Source organism: Poromitra crassiceps (genome assembly GCF_964638095.1).
Source record: "Poromitra crassiceps genome assembly, chromosome: 17".
In the NCBI taxonomy this organism is placed as follows: Eukaryota; Metazoa; Chordata; class Actinopteri; order Beryciformes; family Melamphaidae; genus Poromitra; species Poromitra crassiceps.
The window spans coordinates 18,444,782-18,470,146 of NC_139635.1; the positions used below are offsets into that span (position 1 = coordinate 18,444,782).

General features: G+C 44.3%; 1 protein-coding gene across 1 annotated transcript in view; it reads left to right on the top strand.

Moving 5' to 3' along the window:
* LOC310792232 (ATP-dependent 6-phosphofructokinase, platelet type-like) overlaps positions 1–18,081 on the top strand; it is a gene marked incomplete at its 3' end in the record, with an annotated part of 173,084 nt that extends 155,003 nt beyond the window's left edge. The window contains exon 20 of the mRNA XM_083653960.1: positions 17,959–18,081. Coding sequence (XP_083510086.1) covers positions 17,959–18,081 — 123 coding nt within the window. The remainder of the gene's footprint in view (positions 1–17,958) is intronic.
* Between the last annotated feature and the right edge of the window lie 7,284 nt (positions 18,082–25,365).

Sequence of the window (25,365 nt, forward strand, 5' to 3'; positions counted from 1 at the left end):
AGAGGTCAGTTTGTAGACAGGGCAGAGGCAGAGGTCAGCTTGTAGTAGGGGTGGGCGATATAGCAAAAAAAAATATATATATAAAAGGTCTCCCAGGCTACTATTTAATTTCAGCTAACTAATCAATGTTAGGAGAGAGTTGCATAATGCTGAGCCAGAATAGCCATTGTTATGCAGAGGAGGTCAGTAGAGTAGGCTGTCCTTATTGCCTCCTATAGGTCACATTTCTGTTCAGACACACACAGGAATCTGACCTGAGGCGAGTACATCTCATTCACAATGCGTTCAGACCTGTAGGCCTACTTTACTGAGCACCACAGTGTGCAGTGAGCGAGTGCAGAGGACGAGTGGCGTGGAGATTTTTTCTGTCCCTGTATTTCGGTTTCCCCCCGTTTTCTTCATATGTCTGTCCTATCCATATGATCAGGTAAGGCCTACTGTTTTTGAGTGTTGGATGAGCGACCAGTGTTTTGGTAGCTTTGTCAGGAGGAATGGCGTCTGCCCGTGAGCCCACAGCCATAAACCAGAGCCTCTTCACCATGTATCTTGCCCGAGCCATGGACGAAATGATCCCTTTATTTTTTGACAAATTGTCCCATAAGTTTATGGACAATTAGAGGGTTATTGTGCCTTTGGCTTTAATTGGGTGTATACCTGCACTGTAAATCCTATGAGATACTAGAGATGGGCATTTCAAGCAATTTAAATACTCGAGTACTCTCCTTATATTATGAACGAGTGCTCGAGCACTCGCGCGCGGGGGGGGGGGGGGGGGTCTGCTGTGTGATTACTATGGTAATGACTGAGCAGGGGTAATTTGCTGTATATGGGGCTGTTCACACATAACGTTTGCATTTTTGCATGGAAAAAGCGCTACCTGGAGCATTTTTTGTCAGGAGAGGGACTGACTGTGATATTAGGTGACGCGAACATCTAAAGCCTACCTATCTCCGATGGTTGGATGGATGGCATTAGCGCTTTGGAGCAGACAAGTTGTGAAACAAGCGAATGCATTTCCAATAGCCTACATGTCCATTGTCCTTGTCCAGCAATGTCAGGTTATTGTCCAGTATCATCCATTTTACTTTATGATCACTGTTACACTAACGTAAATCCACGGATTACAAGGTCCGGTGTTCTGCCAAAAAGTGAAAACTGACCAGTGTGATTAACGTTACAGCTGCTGAGCTGCAGCTGAATAGTGATCACCATGAAGCGATTGTCTCCCAAAAAGTGATTCTTTCTCCACATTCCTTGTGACTACCGTTATGGGAAACGACAGTGTAGTCGGTAAACTAGCGTTTACTGCAAAGTTTTGAATGAGTTTTATCGGGCGTGCGCTATGAAGAAGTCTGCGTCTCCTTCGGGAGCATATCTTCAGCCACCATTTTCGGGATGAGCTGGAAAACTTCCGGTTAAAACTTTCAAAATAATGTTACTTAAACAAAAGTAAATAGCTTATTAATGCACGTTGGAGGAGAAAAGGTATTTCAACGAATGAAGCAGCAAACCTTGTATCAAAATACTCGTTGTGATGTTATATGGCGTGAAACTGTGGCTGTAACGCATTACTCAAAATAAATAAGGTACAATAAGCGTTTTATTTTAAAAGCAACAAAGCGGACGATGTACTTGTACATTCTGGCTGACTTGACGCCCGTGCAGTTCATGCTGCCAGATCCACATGACGATGCGTGCATAGATCTTCTAGGCCATTTTTAAAGGCGTGCGGAGTGGGGCGAGTACCCGAACAGCAGAAATGTTACTCGACTACTGACGTTATGAACGAGTGCTCGAGTACCCGAGTACTCGCGCCCATCCCTATGAGATACAGGTGAATTCAATGTTGTTATGTAGGCCTGTGTTTAGGTGTTGTGCTGTAAATCCTGTTGAGATGCAGGTCAATGTAGGCTATGTCTTCTTGGTTATTATTCTGACCTTAATTGTGCGTATGAGGGCCCGTTTATGCCTCCAGGCCTGCAGGGGCCCTTCATGTCATAATCCACATATGGTTTATACCTAACGACTCGTTAGAGAATGAGCTCCGTAGGTTTGGCAAATTTGCCAGTGGATTTAAAAGTGTTTGGGATGTAGATGTCTATGTCTAGTTTAGTAAAAAGAACAGACAATAGATCAATCACCGAGGATAAAAACACAAAAAAGCCTGAAGGCTTATTTCCATTGTGGTCCTCACATAAAACATATAAAGACGAGGCATAATAAACATAAAACACTGAGTACGGCGAGTGGTTTACATTAAAGGAACTCAAGATAAAATAATAGCAGCAGATAAAGCAAATAGCAGCAGGGCAATGTATCACTTATAAAAATAATAAAATAAATATAAAGGCTATACAATAAATGTAAAGTGCATTGCCATGGAGCCAGTAATTTAAAATGCATTTCTATGGAGCCAGTAATTTAAAGTGCATTTCTATGGAGCCAGTATTTTAGGGCTCTTTTAAAACTGGTCACAGTAGTACTTGCTTTGATTTCCCTCGGCACATTATTGTTCCAGTGAACTGCTGCACTGTAGGCTACCTGAAGCCATTTTTCCCCATCAGACTTTTAAAGTGTAGCGTGCTGGTGTGTTTCTCAGACTAGTAAGAAGTCATTTAGTAGGTACCTCGGGACCTCCTGTAAAGTCATTTTAAAAGTGAGCAGCATTTTGATGTGCTATAACTTAACTGCATGTAAACCAGTGTATGTGCATGCATGCGCTAATAGAGCGCTGCTCACTGAGCAAGCTCATTATTTTGATGATGCCTTTTGCAAATCCATGAAGGATGAGCGTCGCTAACACAGGCGGGGGTGAACGGCGCTCTTAATTATTTTTCTCGCTCTCTTCTTACCTCCATCATTTTCAATTGGCTATTGTGTACATGCGTGTGGTCATTTACATAAGAATAAAACCGCTTTTGCAGTCATTTCCCTTCTCACCTTCTCTTTCTACTTCTCATCTCTGTATATTGATGTAACCACTACGCTGCATACAGACACTAACACATTCCTCGTATGTAACTTGCATACTGTGGCAATAAAAGTGATTCTGATTCTGAGTCAGACCCACTCTCTCTCTCTCTCACACACAAACACACACACACACACACACGCACACACACTCTCTGTCTCTCTCTCTCTCTGGCTCTCTCTCTCTCTCTCTCTCTCTCTCTCTCTCTGGCGCTCTCTCTCTCTCTCTCTCTCTCTCTCTCTCTCTCTCTCTGGCTCTCTCTCTCTCTCTCTCTCTCTCTCTCTCTCTCTGCTCTGCTGGGGAGGTGGGTGCATGCGAGTGTGCAGAGTTTTTTCGGCTTCTCACCTTTTGAAAAAATGGCTGGTTGGCTCCCAAATGTGATCCTAACCTTTTATTTTCCTTTTCTTATGTCCCCCGAATAGTCGCGGTTTTTAAACCCTAGGTAGGATCCTGTTTTAGTCTATGAGCTGGTCTCTATCTTATTATTTATTGATTGATGCATTCTTGCTAGGTATCTAAATAACCATTCACTAAAGGTTTAAGAATGTTTGGTTTGAGTGTAAAATGTTATCTGTTTGTGTTGTTTTTGCCCGCGCACACACGCGCTCATATCTGCATACAGATTCACTCCTCTTGTCCCACACACAAGGACCACAATGGAAACAAGCCCTCGGGCTTTATTGTGTTTTATTCCTTTTGAGCAATATATTTTGTTGTGTTGTCTTGTACAATCCTGCTATTATTGTTTCAATAAAGTTATCAATCAATCAATCAATCCTCACTCTTTCCCTTTGTTTTTCCTTCCCCTCTTTTTCTCTTCGGTGCTGGGGTTTGAAGTGGTCTAAGCGGTCTCGTTCGGGGGGCTTCTCGTACCTGACAGCGGGATCACGGTGGAGGACGTGTTGCAAGCCGTCAGTGAACAGGTACGGAGCGAACAGCTCGGATAGGCTTCACGACTGAACAAAGCAGTGGTGGTGTTTATGAAGAAAGAAAGTTTGGCATTTGGGTGAAGGGTGTGCTGGTACCGGTAGCTCCGCTGTCGGCGCCAGCTACATGTGTAGTAGTGTCAAATGTGCCTCCGTTTATCAAAAATGATGCGTTAGTGAAGGAGCTGTCTTGTTTTGGGAAGTTTGCTAGTGGGTTCAGGATGATTTCACTCGGGTGTAAGGAGCCAGGTTTGAAACATGTCCTGTCCTTTCGCAGACAGGTGTTTATGTACTTGAAAAACACCGACCAGGTTTTGATGCGAGGTTATGCGAGTACGGATACGTTGCGTTGTTTTGAGTGCGGGGACATTGGGCATAAGAGGTTTGCATGCCCACATAAACAGGCAGAGAGGGAGGCCCCCACTAGGCCAAGGGAGCAGCCTGCAGCGGAGGCTAGCGAGGGGAGTTACAGAGTGGGGCTGGAGAGGAGCTACTCAGCGGGTCAGGTGTGGGGGGGCTGTGGGGGAGAGGGGCGCCAGGAGAGCCAGGTGGACGCTCCTACAGAGGAGGAGGGTACAGGTTTGGTGGATGTTGTGGGTCCTAGAGAGAGGGTGCTGTGGCGGCAGGGCCGGAGTTAAGGGGGGGGGAGGTTACTGGGATAATTGGAGGGGGGGGGGAGGTGGCTGCTGATAAGAAAGACGTCCCAGGGCTAAAAGTAAGGAGCAGCTGTAAAAAGAACCAGAAGGGAGATAAGCAGCCAGAAACTCAGGAGGGTGCGAGCCAGCTGAGTGTGGTGAGTGTAGGTGGACAGGAGGGGGAGGAGCATATGGAGATGGAGAGGGGTGAGGAGGAGGGGGAGGTGAGTGAACTGGAATCATCCGACACTGGGGGTGAGGAGGACGTTGACAATGTTAAATTGTCAGCATATTTCCCAGATGCTGGAAAGTTTTTGAAGTCAGCTGGTCATGTGAGCAGGACATGTACTTTGGCAGTCCTGACACCTAAGAAGAGGGCCAGCCTTAACAAATGGGTCACAGCAGTGAATAATGGTTCCGATCTTTTACAGATTTAAATGGACAGAGTTCACAGCACACCTTTAGGTTTCCTTCCTGGCTGGTTTCTTCTTTGTTGTCTCTTTCTCTTTTCCTTCATGGAGGTGCTACGGGTTGGCTCACTTAATATCAACGGTGCCAGAGGCGGGGTTAAGAGGGGCCTGCTTGCTGATTACATTATTAATATATATATATATATATATATTAAGGACTAGTATGTGGTTTTGTCAGGAGGAATATGGCGTCTGCCCATGAGCCCAGGGCGCCCATAAACCAGAGCCTCTTCACCGTGTATCTTGCCCGAGCCAAGGACTAAATGATCCCTTAGAGCCCCCACCCTTTATTTTTTGACAAATTGTTCCATAAGTTTATGGACAATTAGAGGGTTATTGTGCCTTTGGCTTTAATTGAGTGTATACCTGCGCTGTAAATCTCAATGTTATTGAGATACAGGTTAATTCAATTTTGTTATGTACTGTTGGCCTTGAGTGTTTAGGTGCTGTGCTGTAAATCCTGTTGAGATGCAGGTCAATGCTGACCTTAATTGTGCGTATGAGGGCCCGTTTATGCCTCCAGGCCTGCAGGGGCCCTTCATGTCATAATCCACCTATATGCGTTTATACCTAACGACTCGTTAGAGAATGAGCTCCGTAGGTTTGGCAAATTTGCCAGTGGATTTAAAAGTGTTTGGGATGTAATGATCCTAAACTGAAGCATGTGCAGTCTTTGAGGCGGCAGGTATGTTCCTGCACTCACCTATAAACACTGGAGGTATGTTTCAGTGTAAAGCACTGGGAGGGATCATATAGCCTATGGCAGTGGTTCTCAAATGGGGTCCGGGGACCCCCAGGGGTCCGTGGCACTTTGCGAAACATTTTCAAGAAAATAAAAATAAAAACTTTTGTTGTTGTTGCAAAAGCTTCATAGTTCAACAAAAATATTTTATGCTTTAAATTTAGTTTAGTTTAGTTTATTTATTCGCACAGTAAAAAAACAAGACAATAAAATATACACAGCAATGACAACTGTATACTGTGCAGGGTAGGGCTGTCACTTTTTCCCCAAAATAAAATTCGAACGAACTTTAATTGCCCGAAATTCGTTCGAATATATTCGAAGTTTTTTGGTTAATTAAAAAAAAAAAAAAAAAAAAAAAATTCAGTCCAGCAGCCTGTTGCACCAGCTGAACGTAAGTTCTGTCTTAAGTTAGGGTGTAAAGTCCACACTAACTGCTACGTTCAAACTAGTTAGTTTGACACTAAAGTTGTGTCTTTGTTTGGTTGCACCACGGAGACGTAAGGTACATCTTAACTAGTAGACCCTAAAGTCCATACTAACCAAAATAGTGTCGCAGACAATGACGTGTACAGTATCTGTGACCAATCAGTGAAAAGCACGGTGGAAACGGTGTTTATTTACAGTTGTTTAAGTGGAGTGAAAACAGGACATGTTGCCCACCGCAAATTAGTGCTTTCATATTTCATCAACACTAATCAAATGAGAACGTTATTGACTAACGTTCGTTTAGGTTCATATTACTGTTAACGTTTATCTGTGAGCTCTTCATCAGTATTGTAGGCTATACCACCATCCTGCCTCACTAAATTGTTGCGGTTATTTTAATTTGTATGCAGTGCTGCAGCTTGTGGGAAACAAAAGCGTGAGTCATAAATATCAAAGGGTGTAATTTATCACGGAGAGCGCGTTGCGGACGCAAAACAACGATGCGCCACGGTGCCAAGTTGCAATCCGTGCCGACTGCTATTTTACGGAGGACTTTACACCTAGTAAGACGTAGGTGTAAATTTTAAGTTCTAACTTATGCCTACGTTGTAACTATTTCACTTGGTGCAACCCAAATATTTTTAGTAGTGCGTAAACTCGGACTTAGTGAGACTTTACGTTCAAACTAGCTTACGTTTCAACTTACGCACAGCTGGTGCAACCCACTGCAGGCCACCGGGCATCAGCCCGACGTGTTAGCTTGGACGCTCACAGTCACAACACTGCCTCACAAACTTGGCTGCATCCAACTCGAGACAACTTTTCAGACCCTGGAGACAATCTTTCTCAGAAGAGACTAACGCGACAAATCTGGAGACTTTTTCTGACATGGGATTAACATTACCAGCAAGCAGCAGTTGGTTAATTTTGGTTCATTAAAAAAAAAAAAAAAAAAAAAAAAAAAAAATTATAATAAAAAAAAAAAAAAAAATTCGAACATTCAAATTACATTTCGAAAACGAACCCCTCCCCCCACATTCGAAGTTGCATTCGAATTTCGAATGAAAAGTGACAGCCCTAGTGCAGGGAGAGGTAAAAAAGCCCAGGGGGCTTATAGGGAACCTCCACCCAGGGCCGTAGCGGGGGGGGGGGGGGGGGGGGGGGGAGTGTGGACGATTCCAAGGGCCCTTGACTGACAGGGGCCCCAAATGGCCAAAATTTTCATAGGTCAAAACCTAGCTATGGCCGGTGTGGGCAAGCGTTGACGAGCCTGTTGTCAGCCAAAGTGGCTGGCCGATTTGAAATTGTACCAGCCATGGGGTAAAATGTTACCCCCTGTGAAACAGGGAAATAAGTTGACTCTTGCGCAAGACTGTTTCTTCACTGGCGTCTTTACTAGAGTGATCAAATAATAAACATTGCATTTTCCAATACAACAAATACATTCAGTATCAAGTATTCAGTATAGCTCAATATTCCATCAAAACATACATACAATTATTTAAACAGGTTTAATTATTAATGCAAATATCATGCTTACAATTGTTTCACCTTGAGAAAAGAATTCTGTTTCAATGAAATTACTGTTAAAAATAAAACTATTAATTCTCTACATGTCACTCTTTTATCAAATATAATTTGTTTTATAAACGCTTTTAAACAACAAACATGACTGAGCTAGTCGATAACGTGCGCCATTTTGAATTTGCAGTGTGCATCTCTCAACGTGACTCTAAATGTGGCAGAAACTGGAGCGCTTCCTCATTCTTCTACAAACAGCTAAAACTCAACATAAGCATCACAAAAACACATGCAAGTTACTCTCCTGTGGCTGTGACAACAACATAATGCACATTGACTATGCAACTATTTCATGAGCTTACTCCAACACATACTGTACCTGTGAAACAGGGAAATAAGTTGACTCTTGTGCAAGACTGTTTCTTCACTGGCGTCTTTACTAGAGTGAAGTAAACAGCGCATGCGCTCCCCCTACTGCACGAGGTGGACATGAGCAAGCGATCTCAAGAGCAGTAGTGATGGGAATTACGGCTCTTTGAAGGGAGCCGGATCTTATGGCTCCGTTCCTTTCTGAGAGCCGTTCAAAATAGCGGCTCCTCGTTCCTTTTTTTTTTTTTTTTATGGGGCGCGCACTACTTGTTCAGAAACAGTAGTGCGCGCCCCCCTCCCCCTTTTTTCCCCCGGGGGCGGAAAGTTCACGTCAAAGTTGACGTCACCATTTTTGCATATCAAATGAGGATGCACTTGTCATGCTCACCGCGGTGTAGTGTGTTATTTTAAGTGCTGACACCGCCCGCTTGAGCCAGTAAACGGGGTGCGCTTTTTAACATGACAAGCAAGCCTCCTCCTCCCGTCCCCAGCGAGCCCGCTTGTGTTTACTTAGCAGGGTGTGTGTGTGTGTGTGTGTGTGTGTGTGTGTGTGTGTGTGTGTGTGTGTGTGTGTGTGTGTGTGTTTGTGAGTGTGTGTGCTGTGTGCGCGCTCCAGCGCTATAGTCCGGTGAGTGTGACTGACAGAAACCTGAGAGGAGAGGAAAAAAGAACGAAGGGGGGAAAAGAACGGTTCTCAACGACGACGACTCGGTTCCCGTCGTTCCGACCAAAGAGCCGTTCAATAGATTCGGGTCGTTCGCGAACGTCACAACACTAGAGCTGAGAAAAATGACTTTAAAGTTTTCTTGTCCTCCAGACAAAATAGTTGCAGGCAGATCATTAAATACGTGGCAATTCTTTGTTTTTTTAGTCAAGTTATTTATCCATATAAAAATATTTAGCTAAATCTTGACCTTTGACCTTCATTTGGGAGTTACTGTATTCCTCCTTTGCATGCCTTACGAAAAAGCATGGGGTTATACCAAAGTGAAGGGCAGTAAGTCAAATTTGATCTAATTTTTAGTTTTAAAAAGCAGTATAATGACAAATATAATAACATCCTTAGTCTGATGATGATATAAGATGAAATTGCACTTTTTACTGTTATTCATTACATTAATATTATTATATAATAACTTTTGTTATCATATTTGTTTGCAAGTATGTTTGTGATATTCCAAGTATCTTTTTAAATCAAATTATTTCAATTGTTTTTGGATATTTTTGAACATTTGAAGCAACTAATAATTATATTCTAATAAAATAATATCACACTGATTGCTTAATTTTAATGCTTTAATATAGTTAAACAGTTAAATTCAGATAAGTGAGATTGATACGATTGATTGATATGATATGAGTAAAAGACAAATACATTTCAAATGAGTAACATTTGTTTGTCACCTTTGCCACCAATGACAATCACAGTAACTTTGAGGTGCAAAAAATAGAGTGATGCAAAACAAAGGGCATGGGACAGTAACTCAATTTCAGCACAGCTAAACAAAAGAGGAGTACAGTAACTCGAGTTACAGTGATTGGCCTTGGTTTCACTAGGGCTTTTTTGAGTTACTGCAAATACGACCCCCTATTTTCTCCAAAACACAACACATTTGAGACAAGATATTTTTCCACATGACAAAGAAAGGATGTCTTTAACTCATTTTTGACAAAAAATGAGTTACTGCCTTTCTCCTTTGTAGGGCAGAGTACCACTTTAACTTAACGTAGCTAAGTATTTAACACTGCCAGGAATGCAAACTAGTCACCTTTAGGTGACAGACCCCTTTTTCATTCCAAAATAGGACACTAAAAGTTGTTGTATGTTCATTAGTTTTACAGTGACTGGAATAAAGAAAATATGTTTACAACTTATACCCCCGCTAAACCCCCCCGACCTTGCCATACCTTGGCCTTTACTGAACTGACGCCACTGCTTTGCTGTGGCGTTAAATGAGCAGTGTGGTGCGTGCAGATGCTTTCAGATTGATAGAGCCTTTGGTGAAGCCATTTTTCTTACCCACCTTTTCACAGATGGTGCAGAAAATTGTATCTTTTCCATCCACATTTTCACGTCTAACCCATGGGAACTTCTCCTGCCATTCTGGGTTCAATCTTTTGTCTTTTTTTGGCTTTGGCGGCGGCGGCCGCAGTGTTTCTTCTGTTTCTTCTTCTTCAGGAGTAGCAGGAGCTTGACGCCTTTCTGTCGTTTTTCTGGCCTGGGCTGAAGTAGCCGACTTGCACCATCATTACGTTTAAAAAAAGAACTTGCCCAGAAATGTCTGCTTTTCCATTTCGATCTCGTCAAAGCGCTGTCGGCCGCCTGCTGGACTGATGCTGCACAGTGTGCGGATGGTGAATGGCAGCCGGCTACAGTTAAAGAGACAGCGTCTGCTAGATTTTTCACCTTTTTTCACCAAACACTCCACATAACAGCAGGGCGGAAAAAGAAAAATATATAGGCTAAGTCTATATTTAAGTTGTAGCCTATTGGCAACATCACTTAGGCTATAGATCACACAATATTAGGCTAGTTTATATAAGGAATTTATTTATTTCGCACATTTCCAACCGGCCAATTGAGCCAGCGACCTCTTAATTTACTGGCCCACGGGAACAAATCCCGGCTAGCCGGCGATTGCCGGCTAACAATCCCTGCTTGGTATATGTGTGGTTCTGGAAAACCAAAGGAAAGTAGCAGTTACAATCTGCATATACTTAGGTTGTTACAGGAAATGCCTTATGTGTATACAGTACACCAAAATATACATTACTCGAACATAATTCTGCAAATAAAAACATCAATGTATAAATAATTAAATAAACAATAAGGCATCATGCCATCAGCTGAGCATATTCTCCACCACATAGAAATTATATAATCCCTCTCCCCAACAAAGCTAAGCACCCAGCAAACAGCAGACACTGCACTGCACACATTCACACTCACAGTCAATGCAACACAGCCCAAACAGTTGGCACCCACATAGTATGAAGAAAACACTAATACATGTCAAATCAAGGCACTATCAGTAAATGGCGAATGGGCACTGCAATTTAGCATTGACGAGGAGCCACATGGCGGACGAGTCCACCGCATGGCAGAACTCAATACAAACGTCACTCCAAGGCAAACAACAATAATTATTAAACAAGCCAAACAACAATAAATATTAAACAACTTACTGGTTGCTTGGACGCACACAGCTCTGATAACCAAAACCCCAGCAACTGGCTTAACAAATACTACTCCAGTGGTGTATAAAGTACTCGAAAACCATACTTAAGTAAAAGTAAAGATATCTTCCCAGAAAAAGACTTTGGTAAAAGTCAAAGTCACTCATTAGAATATTACTTGAGTAAAAGTCTTAAAGTACTTGATATTTTCTGTACTTAAGTATCAAAAGTTATTTTCTGATATTAAATGTACTTAAGTATTGAAAGTAAAAAGTACAAGTAAATGCTGCAAAAAAAAATCAAGCAAAAGACATGCCTGGGCTTGAGTGGAAGTCTATTTCTTCTTCTTGACTTTTATAGCCGCTGGTAATTGCATTGCTGCACCCGATCTACTATGAATCACTATGAATCACCTCATTCAATGGAAAGGAATTGCATTCAAATGCCCCCATCGAATGGAGAGGAGTTGTACAATCTCTACAACCCAGTTTCCCTGGGGTTGTAGAGATTACTTGCAAAACCCCATTTAATGGGTAGGATTCAGGGGTTGTACAGATTACTTGCAAAACCTCATTTAATGGATAGGATTCTCCATTGGCTCTTCTCTCAACCACCCTGCCCACCTCTGCAGGCATGGGGAGGGTCTGCTTGGACCCCTGTGTCCTTAGGTTTAGGCATGGGGGATGGGAGAGGTTAGGGTTAGGGGTGGGAGAGGTTAGGTTTAGGCATGGGGGTGGGAGAGGTTAGGTTTAGGCATGGGGGGTGGGAGAGGTTAGGTTTAGGGTTAGGGGTGGGAGAGGTTAGGTTTAGGCATGGGGGGTGGGTTAGGGTTAGGGGTGGGAGAGGTTAGGTTTAGGCATGGGGGTGGGAGAGGTTAGGTTTAGGCATGGGGGGTGGGTTAGGGTTAGGGTTAGGCATGGGGGGTGGGAGAGGTTAGGTTCAGGGTTAGGGGTGGGAGAGGTTAGGTTTAGGCATGGGGGTGGGAGAGGTTAGGTTTAGGCATGGGGGTGGGAGAGGTTAGGGTCTGGGTTAGGATTAGGCATGGGGCATGGGAGAGGCTTGGAGGGGTCTCCAGAGACGACCCCCGAGGGTCTCGAAGCCTCCGTTCGGCCCCCAGACCTTCCGTTCGGCCCGCAGACCCCCCGAAGCGACCCCAGGACCTCCACAGGGTCCTGCGGCCCACCCAGGCCTCGGAGACCCCAGGTTTATCCATTGAATGGGGTTTTGCAAGTAATCTCTACAACCCAGAGAAACTGGGTTGTAGAGCTGTCCATTGAATGGGGTTTTGCAAGTAATCTCTACAACCCAGAGAAACTGGGTTGTAGAGATTGTACAACTCCACCCCATCAAATGAGGACATTTTGAAGCAATTCCTTTCCATTGAATGAGGTGATTCATAGTAGATCGGCTGATTATTCGGTGACAGTTCCTGTCCAGCATGTTTTTTTAGTGCAAAGGTCCTCACTCCCATCAACTGCCACCGTCAGCCCACACACCTTATTGGAGGATACCAAAAATCAGCAATCAGCCGTGGCTACCTACCCTGTAGCCTACACACACACACACACACACACACACACACAGACACACACACACACACACACAGCACTGCAACAATCACTTGCAAATAAGATGACGTTGACCGACGCAATTCTATCAACACCAGCAAATAGGCTATGACCAGTCTGAACATAGCCACATCCCAAACACAACAACTTGCAAAAACACTACACACACCACGGCGGGTGCTGATTAAACATAGTCACACACAATCATTACGCAAGTAATCGGTATAAATATAACACAATTTCAGTCTTACCATTGACGTGTCTATTTCCAATAGCCACTATCTCTTGAACTCATCTGGGACTTCAGTTCAAGTGAAGACCGCGGTAGCCGTTGTCAACAGAACTCTTTACATAATCCAAACATCGTGGAAATGCTTCCATGCCATCAATTTCCCTGCATTGCTTTTGGTAACGTAGTAAGTTGAGCTCCGTCGATTAGCGTTTTCTTTCACGTGTTTCTCCATGCTGTTTCATGTATTGCCCAACACTGGTGTTGCCTTCAAGTGCTGTCAGCAACGTAGTAATTTCGGGGTTACCTTAAGAAAATGCAAATAATGGCCCCGGCGTTTACTCGGACCGGCGTTTAATACGCAAAATGGGGTCAGACCCCCGGCGGCTATTAGGGGCCCGGCGCGTATTTGCTGCCGGGCTATTATTTGGGGAAATACGGTACTCAAGTAAAGTACAGATACTCAGAAAAAATACTTAAGTACAGTAGTCAAGTCAAGTCAAGTCAAGTTTATTGGTATAGCACATTTCATACACAGAGGCAATTCAAAGTGCTTCACATAAAATGGTTGACAGGAAAGTAAAAGAAAAGAAGAGAGTAAAATGGACATTTAACTACTCCAGTACTTAAGTATTTATACTTAGTTACATTACACCACTGTACTACTCGAATTACACTCTGTAAACATTAACACATTCACTGCCAGCCGTTTTTTTTTTACTGTAGGTAGGTTCTGCCAGAGGGTTTTTTTGAGGATTCTGGCTCATCTTTCAAGAGCCGAGGATTCGTTTCTGTTAGGATTTTGTGAACACACAATATCTCAAAAGAACTAATAGAATGTGTGCTTTCTCTGTCTAAAAGAGTTAGTTTGTAGAGTTAGTAGTTATGTAAGCATTAGCAGTTGAATACAGCATGGTTTCAGCGTCTGTAAATTTATTCTGAGATAAACAGCTTTTTGTGAAATACGATAGAACAGTCACTTTAACCATTCATTTTTGGCATCAGTAAGACGTCAGACATCTAAACAATAGTTTTGAACAGTAATTTCCTCCATAACAGCAGGAAACACCCCTCTCTTTCAAACTCCTCCCTCCGTGTGTGTCTTCTTGGCTGCAGCGGCCGTGTCACAAGCTCGTTTCTGCTGCTGTAACCTCGCGTCACCAGTCTCACTGCTTTGCTGCTGCTGTGCCTGTCTGCGCGGCCGCTCTTTGAGGAAGTCTGGATGGACTCGCTCGTTTCTTGGAGTTTTGGTTGAGAGCTTTGATGAAGCTTTTGCGATTCTGGTCATATTTATGCTGCGTGTTTCAAAGTGTGTTCCACCCGTAATCTATTATGCAAATTTGCAATCCCGCACCGCCAGCAATCAGCGCGAAAACGAAAGCGTTTTCGCCCATCCATTTTCATGAGAATGGCTTCCTCACACTGCTTTTTGCTTGCCTTCCTCTAGAATGGAGAGCACTGTCGCCACTTAGTGGGTCGGTGGAATGGGTTGTACACGTTTGGTAGCTCTAATATATTTATAGGAGACGTGGGGGGCATTGATCCACGTAGCACCGTCAAAAAATTTTTTTTTTTTTTTTTACGTCTCAACTTGTCGTTGGCAGTGAACCGTTGGATTTTTTTTGACGAGTCTACTCGCCATTGGCAGTGAACGTGTTAAGCATCATCTCGCAGCAGCACCTCCTGCTTTCACTTTCACAGAGTTAAGTTTCACTTCTGCTCTGCTGCCTGCCATCTCCTGTGCCACAGCAGGTGGGGGGCTTGTCCTAGTAAATTGGCTTGTGAATCCGTGACAGGATCGGCAGGACAATGCCTGTTAACAGGCCACCACCGTCGGATGCAGCCCAAAAAGTAGCCTATTTAAAGTACTCAAGTAAAAGTGCATTTGCGTTAGTTAGAGGTTAGATTCTCTGCTCGAACCCGACCCAGACCGTGGGTCTGCACGTGCACGTGCACATGGTGCATGGGCTCGGGTCGGGCTTGTTTTTTTGGACCCGATCTAAGCTCTAAATTGGCAGTACGGTGTATTGCGGTGTACAAAACAAAAATCTAAATTCACTAATTTACTCAGTGTACATTAAAAAGTACTCAAGTAGAATATCTATTATTATAATTACTTTTATTTAGGGCTGTCAGCGTTAACGCGTTAATCGCGCGTTAACTCAAATTCCTTTTAACGCCACTATTTTTTTTAATGCGCGATTAACGCATGCACTTTTTTTTGAAGTTTGAGCCTTGGTCCGACCCGTAGTTTGGGAAATCAGGAAGCAGTAACGTTGATAGCAAGCAGAAAGAAACCCCCGTGAGCAGAAAAGGAGGAAGAAAATGGGTATAATGTTGGCAAGTTCAGCTTAAAATTGAGAAAATGTCCCACATTTTGGGTGAGAGAGAGAAAGAGAGGGCACATCAGCGCGATCAGACCGTTGCAGAGAGAGAGAGACAGACAGACAGACAGACGGAGCGCGGGGGGGGGGAGAGAGGCAGAGAGAGCGAGTGAGACAGACAGACAGACAGGGAGGGCGATTAGACCGAGAGAGAAAGAGAGAGGGGGAGAGAGCTGGCACACAGCTGCTGCTCCTGTGCTCTTTTCTTCAGATGAACCAGTAGGCTAATTATGCAGCTTACAGTAGCCTATATGCTTCTACTTCACTATACAGTATGGTTCAGCATGCACACCCTTGAGGTTATTCTGAAGAATAGTCTGGACAGTATTTGTCATTGTTCCAATAATAATAAACATATCCGCATAAAGCAAGCATATTCGTCTACTCCCATGTTGATAAGAGTATTAAAAACTTGAAAAATATCGGTTTAAGGTAGATTTAGAACAGATAAAAAATTGTGCTATTAATTTGCGATTAATCACAATTAACTATGGACAATCATGCGATTAATCACGATTAAATATTTTAATCGATTGACAGCCCTACTTTTATTATATATATATATTCAGGGATTAAAGTTCTCCGTCGCTACGACGGATTTCCGTCTATTGGAGCCAGATATGAAATGTGAAAAATACCAAAATTAAAGCCCCTTTGTATATTTTCAATGTGTATTGTATTGAGTTTGAATGAAAGCTTTTATTTTGAAAAATTCCGACCGGACGTCCAAATGATTCTCCTGGGTTGTGTTCAAGCCACAATAAGCCTGAAAATGTATTGCTACGGTTTCCAGGTTGAACGTCATGTTTCCTTGCCTGTTTCAATGCACCACTATGTCGCTGATAAATGTTTTGCTACGTTGTGCTATGTTTTCGGCCCGCTGAACGCGACCCTGCAAAGCCACTCCATGTAACGCTAGGGGTCCACCCGCTATGCCGACCACCCGCAATGCCGACCTTAGGTTTAGGCGTGGGGGTGGGAGAGGTTAGGTTTAGGCGCTGGGGGAGGTTAGGTTTAGGCGTGGGGGCTGGGAGACCCTAGCTCCAGCCGGTCCCCACCGACACGCTGCACGCCGCCTCGCTCAGCTGGTTCTGCTTGTGGGCTATCGGCACTGTGGCCTGTCGGCACACATGTCGCCACCGTAACGCTAAACAAAACACTGTTGCCGATCTGCCTCTCAGACAGCGTTAGTTCCTAATGTTAAATTATCCATGACAGCATTGGACTGAAGAAGTTTGTTATTGTGAGAATTGGAGTTAATTTATTACTGCAAAGGTGGAGGAACTTTGAAAAAATGCGCGATGCGGAGTTGTCTTTTATTGGACACGGACAGGTAAAACTTGCTAACACACACGCTCAAACGTTTGCTGCAGTAACGTTAACGTTATTATTTTCGGTGTATTTCCCCCCCTGACAGCGCGGGGGGTTGACGCTTTTTCCACGACCACATGTCACTAATTGTCATTTCCACCATAAAGATGCATGTCAGCAGAATAACGTTATTTGATGGAGAGAAAACGTCTAGTGGAGTTTCACTAGCGTCAACGCTAACGTTATTGAATGAGCTATAGGCACCTATCTGTAACGCAACATGATAACATTAACAAACAACTGTTGCTAGCGCAGTAACTAGTTGGTTACTAACTTTCTGGTTAGCATTAGATGTGTCAGCTACTGCTAGTCTCTGAGTTAGTTGATAACAATATGTTGATTTCATCTGTTACCTGACTCCATGATAGTTATGTCATTCTGAGGGATGTTTTAGATGTAACCGTGTGCAGTGGGATGTTTCCTCTTCACTTGATGCTGAACTGTAACACTAGCGTTAGGTGGTTAGCCTAGGCATGCTAGGTGTTGTCTGACAGTATTAATTGGTGTGTTTTCATAACGGTCGGCTACCAGACCATCAGCTCAGTGGGACAGGAGGGGTGAGAGTTTGGGTGGAGCAGAGCTGTGTGACTGGTGGAAGAGAACCTCCTTAGTTGGGACATATGTTTGACAATGTTGTTGTAGTTCCTGTGGCTACTGTTAGTTATAATTGTTATACTGATCCCTTAACCTACTTGTTTGACTCGATAAAAAACATCTATATATTAATTGTGATTTATTATAACCAGTAATTTTCACATGTCTCTGTTGGCATACCTACGTGGAACCTTATAACATCAGCCCAGAACACAATTCATGCATCATTAGGCCTACTGGATGTTTGGGAACTTAAGAGTGAAATGAGTGTGATGTACACACTGTCTGCCATTTTTTACATGAAAACCCATGTGAAGCGACGGCACGGTAGGGAAAAAGCGGACACTCTAGAAAGCCCGAAATAGCTAAAATAGGCCTCGAAAATTTTTCAGTCAAAAGATTTTATTTTGCTTTAACCCCTGTATATTTTAATTAATTAATTAGTATTAATTATTATTTTTAAGAGTAAAAGTATAGCCACAAGTAAAAGTATAGTGGACACAAACAAGCGTGTCCACAGCACGGGGTGACTCTTTCCACCAATGCGGCATGTGGCTCTTCTGGCGCCAAAGTGTCGCATCACGTTCATGGAGGCACGGCTGGTGAATCCGCGGTCGGGCATATTAGTGGGCCTGTGGCAGAACATGGAGGCACGGCTGGTGAATCCGCGGTCGGGCATATTAGTGGGCCTGTGACATGCAATTGCTCGACTGTAATGTCATCAGGTAGTTGTGCTGTCGTCACCTAAGATGTAGTCACCTAAGAGGTCACCTGGAAGTGACAACAAATTTACAACAAATGTATATGTATTGTATAATATTGAAGTGTGCCTTATTACTTTTCAAACTAGTAATAATGTGAATTGAGTGTATTTCATCCATTTCATTTAGATGCTCTGTTCAATGCAAGACGGCGCCGCCCATGGCTGCTGTGGCGTTACTGTGCTCTTAAGTGAAAAAAGATTAATGCACCTTAATGCCAAAACAAGTTCCTATATGTTACATAACATAATGGCGAATAAATGATATCTGATTCTGATTCTGATTCTGATGTCACTTGGGCAGTTGTGTGTCTGTGTGTTGAATGCATTTGCAATTGCTCTTATGACATAATTATTGACCAAAATCATCTTAATGAAATCACATTGTCTATGACATCATCAGTGATGTCACATTTGCTCGAGTGTAACCAAAAACCACAATTCCTCGAGTGACATCACTGATGATATGATATGATATGACATAATCAGTGTCTATGACATCATCAGTGATGTCATAGATGAGTTTTCTCAATAAAGATGTCACTGATGACATCACGAATGATGTCACAATGGCTATGACATCATCAGGACTTTGAACGTCACCAAGAGCCCTCCACATTAACAACGCCGCTGCCTGCTAAAACAGGCTCATACGCTTTATCACGCTGGCCATAATGTTTGGTTCCGACACCTAGCCTTGTTTTTTTAAGCAGCTAGTAACTTGCGGCTATATTTACATGTTAAAGTCTAGACCCAGGGGCGGACTGCATAATCGGGCACGTCGGGCAAATGCCCGGTGGCCTGGCCTGGCCTGCAAAAAAAAAAAAAAAAAAATCAGGCCAGGCCAGGCCACTCACTGAACAGCAGGCCAGGCGCCGCCTACTGGTTTACTAGTGGTTTTATTACTTTATTCAGGGTTAAAGTGGGTGCATCTCATTGTAAAATTGGACTTGGCCCAAATTGGGCTTCAAACGGCCCAAATCGGGCTTCAAATGGCCCAAATCTGGCTTCAAACGGCCCAAATTGGGCTTCAAACGCCCCAATTCGAGCTTCAAACGGCCCAAATTTTTGTCGCCGCCCTTCGTACGCCGGCACGCGCGTCGGACCGTATCGGCCTGGCCTGCTTGGTATCTAATGCCCAGCCTGAATTATGATCCCAGTCCACCCCTGTCTAGACCACAAATATCATACCGGTGCATCTTTTTCAGACGTATTTTGAGGGGGAAAATCCGGTCTTAAGGTCCTTACACATCAAGAGCGATGCGAATATATGGCACGAAATTGTGATGCGAGTTTTGACCCACCTGTCAATCACCACGGTGGGGTCACAGATGTGCACACGTCGGAAGCGAATTTCGGAAAAATCGACAGTGGTTCGAAAAAATAAACACCGCAATAACGCTCAGCGAAACTTCGTCGTTGGTATACACGGTTGCATTGACTGATATAGGTTCGGAAAATATTATTGACGTGCGAATTAACCGCACGAAAAAAACGCTCCCGATGTGTAAGGACCTTTATAGGCAGTGACTACTTGCAAGCCACCTGCAGTACCTCCACGGCCTCCAGGGCTGCAGCGCACACTTTGGGAATCACTGGGGGAGACAAAGAGTGTGCTTTGCTTACAGCAAGCACACTAATTACTATGACACTGCACTTTCTCGGGTTCCCAGCAGCCCCCCCCCCCCCCCCCCCCCATTTTGAAGTCAACTGGATGAACCTGTTCTCGAGAAATGTTAGCCATCTTCTGATTGGTTAAATTGCACGGAATTCAACACTGCAATTTCTCGGGTCATACGCAGCGCACCGGCCAAGTTCGAAGTCAATTGGACAAATGGTTCTCGAGATAAACCACTTTTGGTGTTGCGACGCTATGATTATGCACGTGTCCAAATTGCACAACATTTGGCACTGCACTCCATCAGGTCCCCCCCGTAAGCGCACCCCCGTGTTCGAAGCCGATCGGAGGAACTGTTCTTGAGATATACAAAAGACAGACATACAGACAGACATTACAGAATTATTAGATTGTTCTTAGAGTTGAATATTTCCTGTGATTCTACCAGGGAGCAACAATGGCGACAGATACACCGAAGCTCTTGGAGACACTGGATGGTTTGGGACAGGAAGAGTTCAAGAGGTTCAAGTGGTTCCTGTCTGACGGGAACAACTTGGAAGGTTTCCGAGCCATCCCTTGGGGTCAACTGGAGAAGGCAGACAAGATTGACACGGTAGATCTTATGTTCCACACCTACACCAAAGACACTGAGGAGGTGACCAAGATGGTTTTAATGAAGATACCGAGTTCATCTAACAGCCGCTCAGGTAAGTAATGGGGGAATATATATATATATATATATATATATACACACACACACACACACACACACACACACACACACACACACACACACACACACACAAAATTTAGTAAGTGGGTTCTGTCTGTTTTTCATGTCTATGACATCATCAGTGACATCATTATTGACCAAAATCATCTTATAATAGGGATTTATTTATATAGCGCTTTTCAAGGACTCAAAGGTGCTTTACACTAAACACTAAAAGGGTGGGGTGACGAAGGTGCAACAGACAATGGACAAACACGACACAGACACACAGGGATATGGCAGGGGGAACTTAAAGGCAGAGGAGAAGAGATGGGTCTTGAGGCAGGACTGGAATACAGTGAGGGACTCTAAGGGCCCTATCTTGGTACAGGCAATATCCCCTATTTACGCTTTTGCACCTGTTCGCACATTCCTTAACGCAGGCAAGATAACAGTCCGCCTTGCGCATTTGCCCAGGTGTTATGCCGAGTTTTGCACCCCCGCCCAGCAGCAAAAAAAAGCATCCCCACCTCACGGGAGCATAATTGTAATGATTTATACAGATACATAACTGTTTAAAAATGATATAATTGTTTGGGTAGACGTGACCTCCCTGTTTTTGTTAAAACAGCCCCAAAATATAGTGAGGATGCAATACTCACGGGGGAGCATAACATCACAACAATGGGCACAAGCGCAGATTAGAGATGTGCCAAATCATTTATGCATGGCGAAACGGGATTTGGGCGATTTTAACTAGGTTAGGGATCGGCATTTTAACCAATTTAAATACTCGAGTACTCTCCTTCTATTATGAACGAGTAATCGGGTACTCGCTGTACCCGATTACTACCCAAGTTTGGCTATGTTAAGCAGTTAATTTCGAATATCTATTACTATGTAATGACGGAGCAGGGGTAATCTGCTGTGTACGGACGGGGCTGTTCACACATAACGTTTGCATTTTTGCATGGAAAAAGCACTACCTGTAGCACTTTTTGTGAGGAGAGGGACAATTAGGTGACGTTAGCTGCAGCTGTTGTCCCTACCTCAGATCTCCGGTGGTTGGATGGCAGCATTGGTTAGCACTTCGTCCGAGCAGACTTGTGAAACAAGCGAAGAAGGCTAATTTCCAATAGGCCTACATGTCCGGTATAATCCATTCTGCTTTATGATCACTGTTACAGTAACGTAAATCCACGGATTACAAGGTCCCGTCTTCTGCCAAAAAGTGAAAACTGACCATACGTTAGCTGCAGCTAAATAGTGATCGCCATGAAGCAATAAAGTGAAACAAGTGCCACGTTTTCAATGAGTTTCATCGGGGGTGCGTTGTGGAGAAGCGTGCATCGGTCTCGTGTCGTTAACGGGAGCGCATTTCCACCAGTCAATTTTCGTGATGAGCTGGGAATCTTCCTGTTAAAACCTTCAAAATAATATGACTTAAACAAAAGTAAATAGCTTATTGATGCACATTGGATGAGAAAAAGGTATTTCAATGAACAAAGCAGCAAACCTTGTATCAAAATACTCATGATGTTAAGATTACGAGTGAAACTGTGGCTGTAAAGCATTACTCAAAATTAATATTAATGCCAATGTGTTTTATTTTGAAAGCCCTAAAGCAGATTACATACTTTTACATTCTGGCTGACTTGATGCCCGTGCAGTTATGCCTGTCTGAAATCCACATGACAATGCGTGCGTACCATTTTTAAAGGGGTGGGTACCCGAACGGAAACATTACTCGAGTACTGACGTTATGAACGAGTACTCGAGTACCCGAATACTCCCGCCCATCCCTAATGTTAACCACCAGAATTATTCACAGGTGTGGCCTGGCAATGCCTGGGCGTCGCATCAATCAAACCAGATTTCCGTCTTGCAGTACAGTTTGCGTGAGGCATGCTGTAATTCTCCCCATGCGTAATTTGGATAGGTGTAGGCCTATTGACTGTAGGCTATATATCCCTATCTCATAACGACACCATCACATCATACTGTATATACCTGTTAAAAACATGTGTTTTGATGCAATTCGGGTTATTATTGACTGGGGTGGGACAATACAAACGTGTTTGCAGCGGGTAAACGGTGGAGACAAAAGAAACATTTTGGGGATTTACAGTGGATTCAATTAAAACAGTCTCATAACGACTCGTGGCGAGGACAGATGGAGAGAGCTTGTGACAGATCGGCTGTGGTGCCAATGAATGACCCTCCGGGTTATGGGATATCAGTAGTGAATAGCCTATTGCAAGTAGGCTACAATGTACAAGTTTTCTCAATTCATTTACCATAACCCCTCCTTGCGATGTGATAAAAGTTTCTCAGTGAATTATAGTTGATTGCCTCACCGAATAATCTGCTGGTTACCCAATTTTAGCAGCAGAATTTGATGTCCTGGGGTGGCACGTCTGTGCGTAATGGCGTTTCTGCGCTGCGCAGCGCAGAGATTATGGTGCGATCAAGAGCAGCGGGTGTTTTAGCGCCTGGAGCGCAGCTAAGAGGTGCTTTTCAAAGCTCTTAGCTCAAAGTAATGCAGATGCAGACTTACAGGTGGGTGAATCGATGTGGGTGTTGAAATCGCCGACGAGCAGTAGACGTGGGGAGAGTTATGTGGCTATTGTGAGGACTTCTGTTTGGTCGGACAGGAATGATGGGTGAGGTTTGGGTGGTCGGAAATCGGAATATGAGGATGACAGTTATGGAGCAGCAGGTTTTAAAAGCCTGGAGTTCAAATGATGAGACGGTGGGGAGGGTGAGTTCTGTTGTGCAGAAGCTTTGATTGAATATGACAGCCAGGCCGCCATCACGACGGGAGGGACGAGTTTTGCAGATGTAGCTAAAACGGGGAGGGGATGCTTGGTTGAGGGAGAAGGAATTGGGTTGTTCCCAGGTTTCAGTGAGGAGGAGAAAGTCGAGTGAGTTGTCAAGAACCAGTTCATGCAGGAGCGGGGCTTTGTTATCGAGTGATCGGGCGTTGAGGAGGGCGAAGGTGCGTGGATGAGACGTTGAAGTAATGGGGGTGGGGTGGAGAGGACTGAGGTTAGCTAGGTTGACAGTGCGAGGAAGTGTGGTGGAGGGGGGGCGGTGAGAACGTATGGTTTGGATGTAGGGGATAGTGGAGAGATGTGGATGATGGGAGTGTTTGGGGCCACGGTGGAGGTATATAGGCGATGGCGGAGGATGCCAGCAGAGCGGGCAGTGATGAGGGCGTTGGGGGGGTAACCGGTAGTATTTATTAAGAAATATTACTTCATGGGGGGAGTAGTGAAGGTGGGGGGAAAACAAGTACGGAGACCAGGGTGTACCATGGCGCAGAAGGGTAGGGTTAGTAGGACTAGTAGAAAGGGTGAGTAGGGAGAGGAGAGAGGGTTTAGTAGGGGAGCCATAGCGATACTTGACAGGTGAGTGAGTGGGATGTAACATTAGCAATAGCAGTAAACATGGATGGGTTGTTGAGCTACTCACGGTACCGAGGGGAAGTGAATGAGTGCAGTCAGGGGAGGGTGAAGTCCAGAGGATTGAGGAAAAGTCAGGGAAAATGAGTAATCCAGTAAAATGAAAAGTGAAATAAAGGTCCATGTGATGAATAATCCAGTGGGGTATCGTTAGCGGGACAGCGCAAGCAGGGCAGATCCAAGCAGACCAGGTGTAGCGCTAGCCGGTGGCTAACAGACCAGGTGTAATGTTGGCTAACGTTAGCCGGTTAGCAGGGAGGCTGGGAGAGCGAGGCAGCAGGGAGCAATAGGAGGGGACAGTGAGTAGAGAGAGAAGTGGCGACAGATGTAGAGAAAACAAACAAAACTAGAAGATCTACATTTCCTACCGAAAATGTAATTGTGCTTGCTGTCCTCGCCATGCACCGCCTGCCTTGCAAGGTCCCTGCCCATGCAGCTAGGTGGACTACCGGTAAGTAGTTATGGGCGGGCCTATGTGAGTAGAAGCAGGAGGAGCCACGGAAACCTGTGAACAAATATTTTTGATTGTAGAAGCTACGGTTCTAAAGTTATGGACCAAAACATGAAGATGGCTGTTATAGCACGTTTTTGGGGTGTCAGCCAGAGTTTAGTCTGACAATGTTGTGCACACCGGATAGTTAGGTTAAGTTAGTTAGGTTAAGTGCATACATAAGTGCCTGGGTAGCAAGCAGACAGCGGTATTTGACAATTTAGCAGCTAAATCATAATTATTGAAAGATATTCCATTTTCCAGACTGAAATGCTATAACAGAAGTGGAGTATTGGCCAGAATGACATGAACATTTGGACACTTATTCAACGGGTATCTTGCATGTTGCGTTCAGGTGCACTGTAATTTATTTATTTTTTGCAATTCCATCGCGGGCCACACAGGGGGCGCCAGGGGCCGCAAGTTGAGTATCACTGCTCTATGCCATGTGGTTTCTGAGATAGAGCTAATTTAATGCAAGCTTTTGCCAGATTCATCGAAACCCGAAGCAAGTCAATGTGGAAAAATCTCGCGCTTAATCGCAACCCTTAAGGCCACAACAGACTCGTCCGTCAGAGCCTCGCCCCGCCCTCCCCGTATGACGGCGGGTGGAGCGCCATCATGCGGGGAGGGGGCGCCGTCGGCTGACGGGGGCTGCTCCAAAATGTAACTCAGCGGCGACGATACGTGCGTGACGTCAGCTGCACGAGAGTTGTGATTGGCCGTTGCCTTGGGCCTGTAACAGAGATCTCCGAGGTAGTCAGCGGAGACCTGATGTGATTGAGTCCTTACCGTCCTCATCATCGTAAAGTCGGCTTCGAAGCATGACGGAGGTAGATTATAACAAACTAGTTGTGTGGCTTAGCCTTCCCAAATGTTGAGGGTCGTTTTTTAGAATTGAATACATAGAATTGGGAACGTTACATTCAATTTCA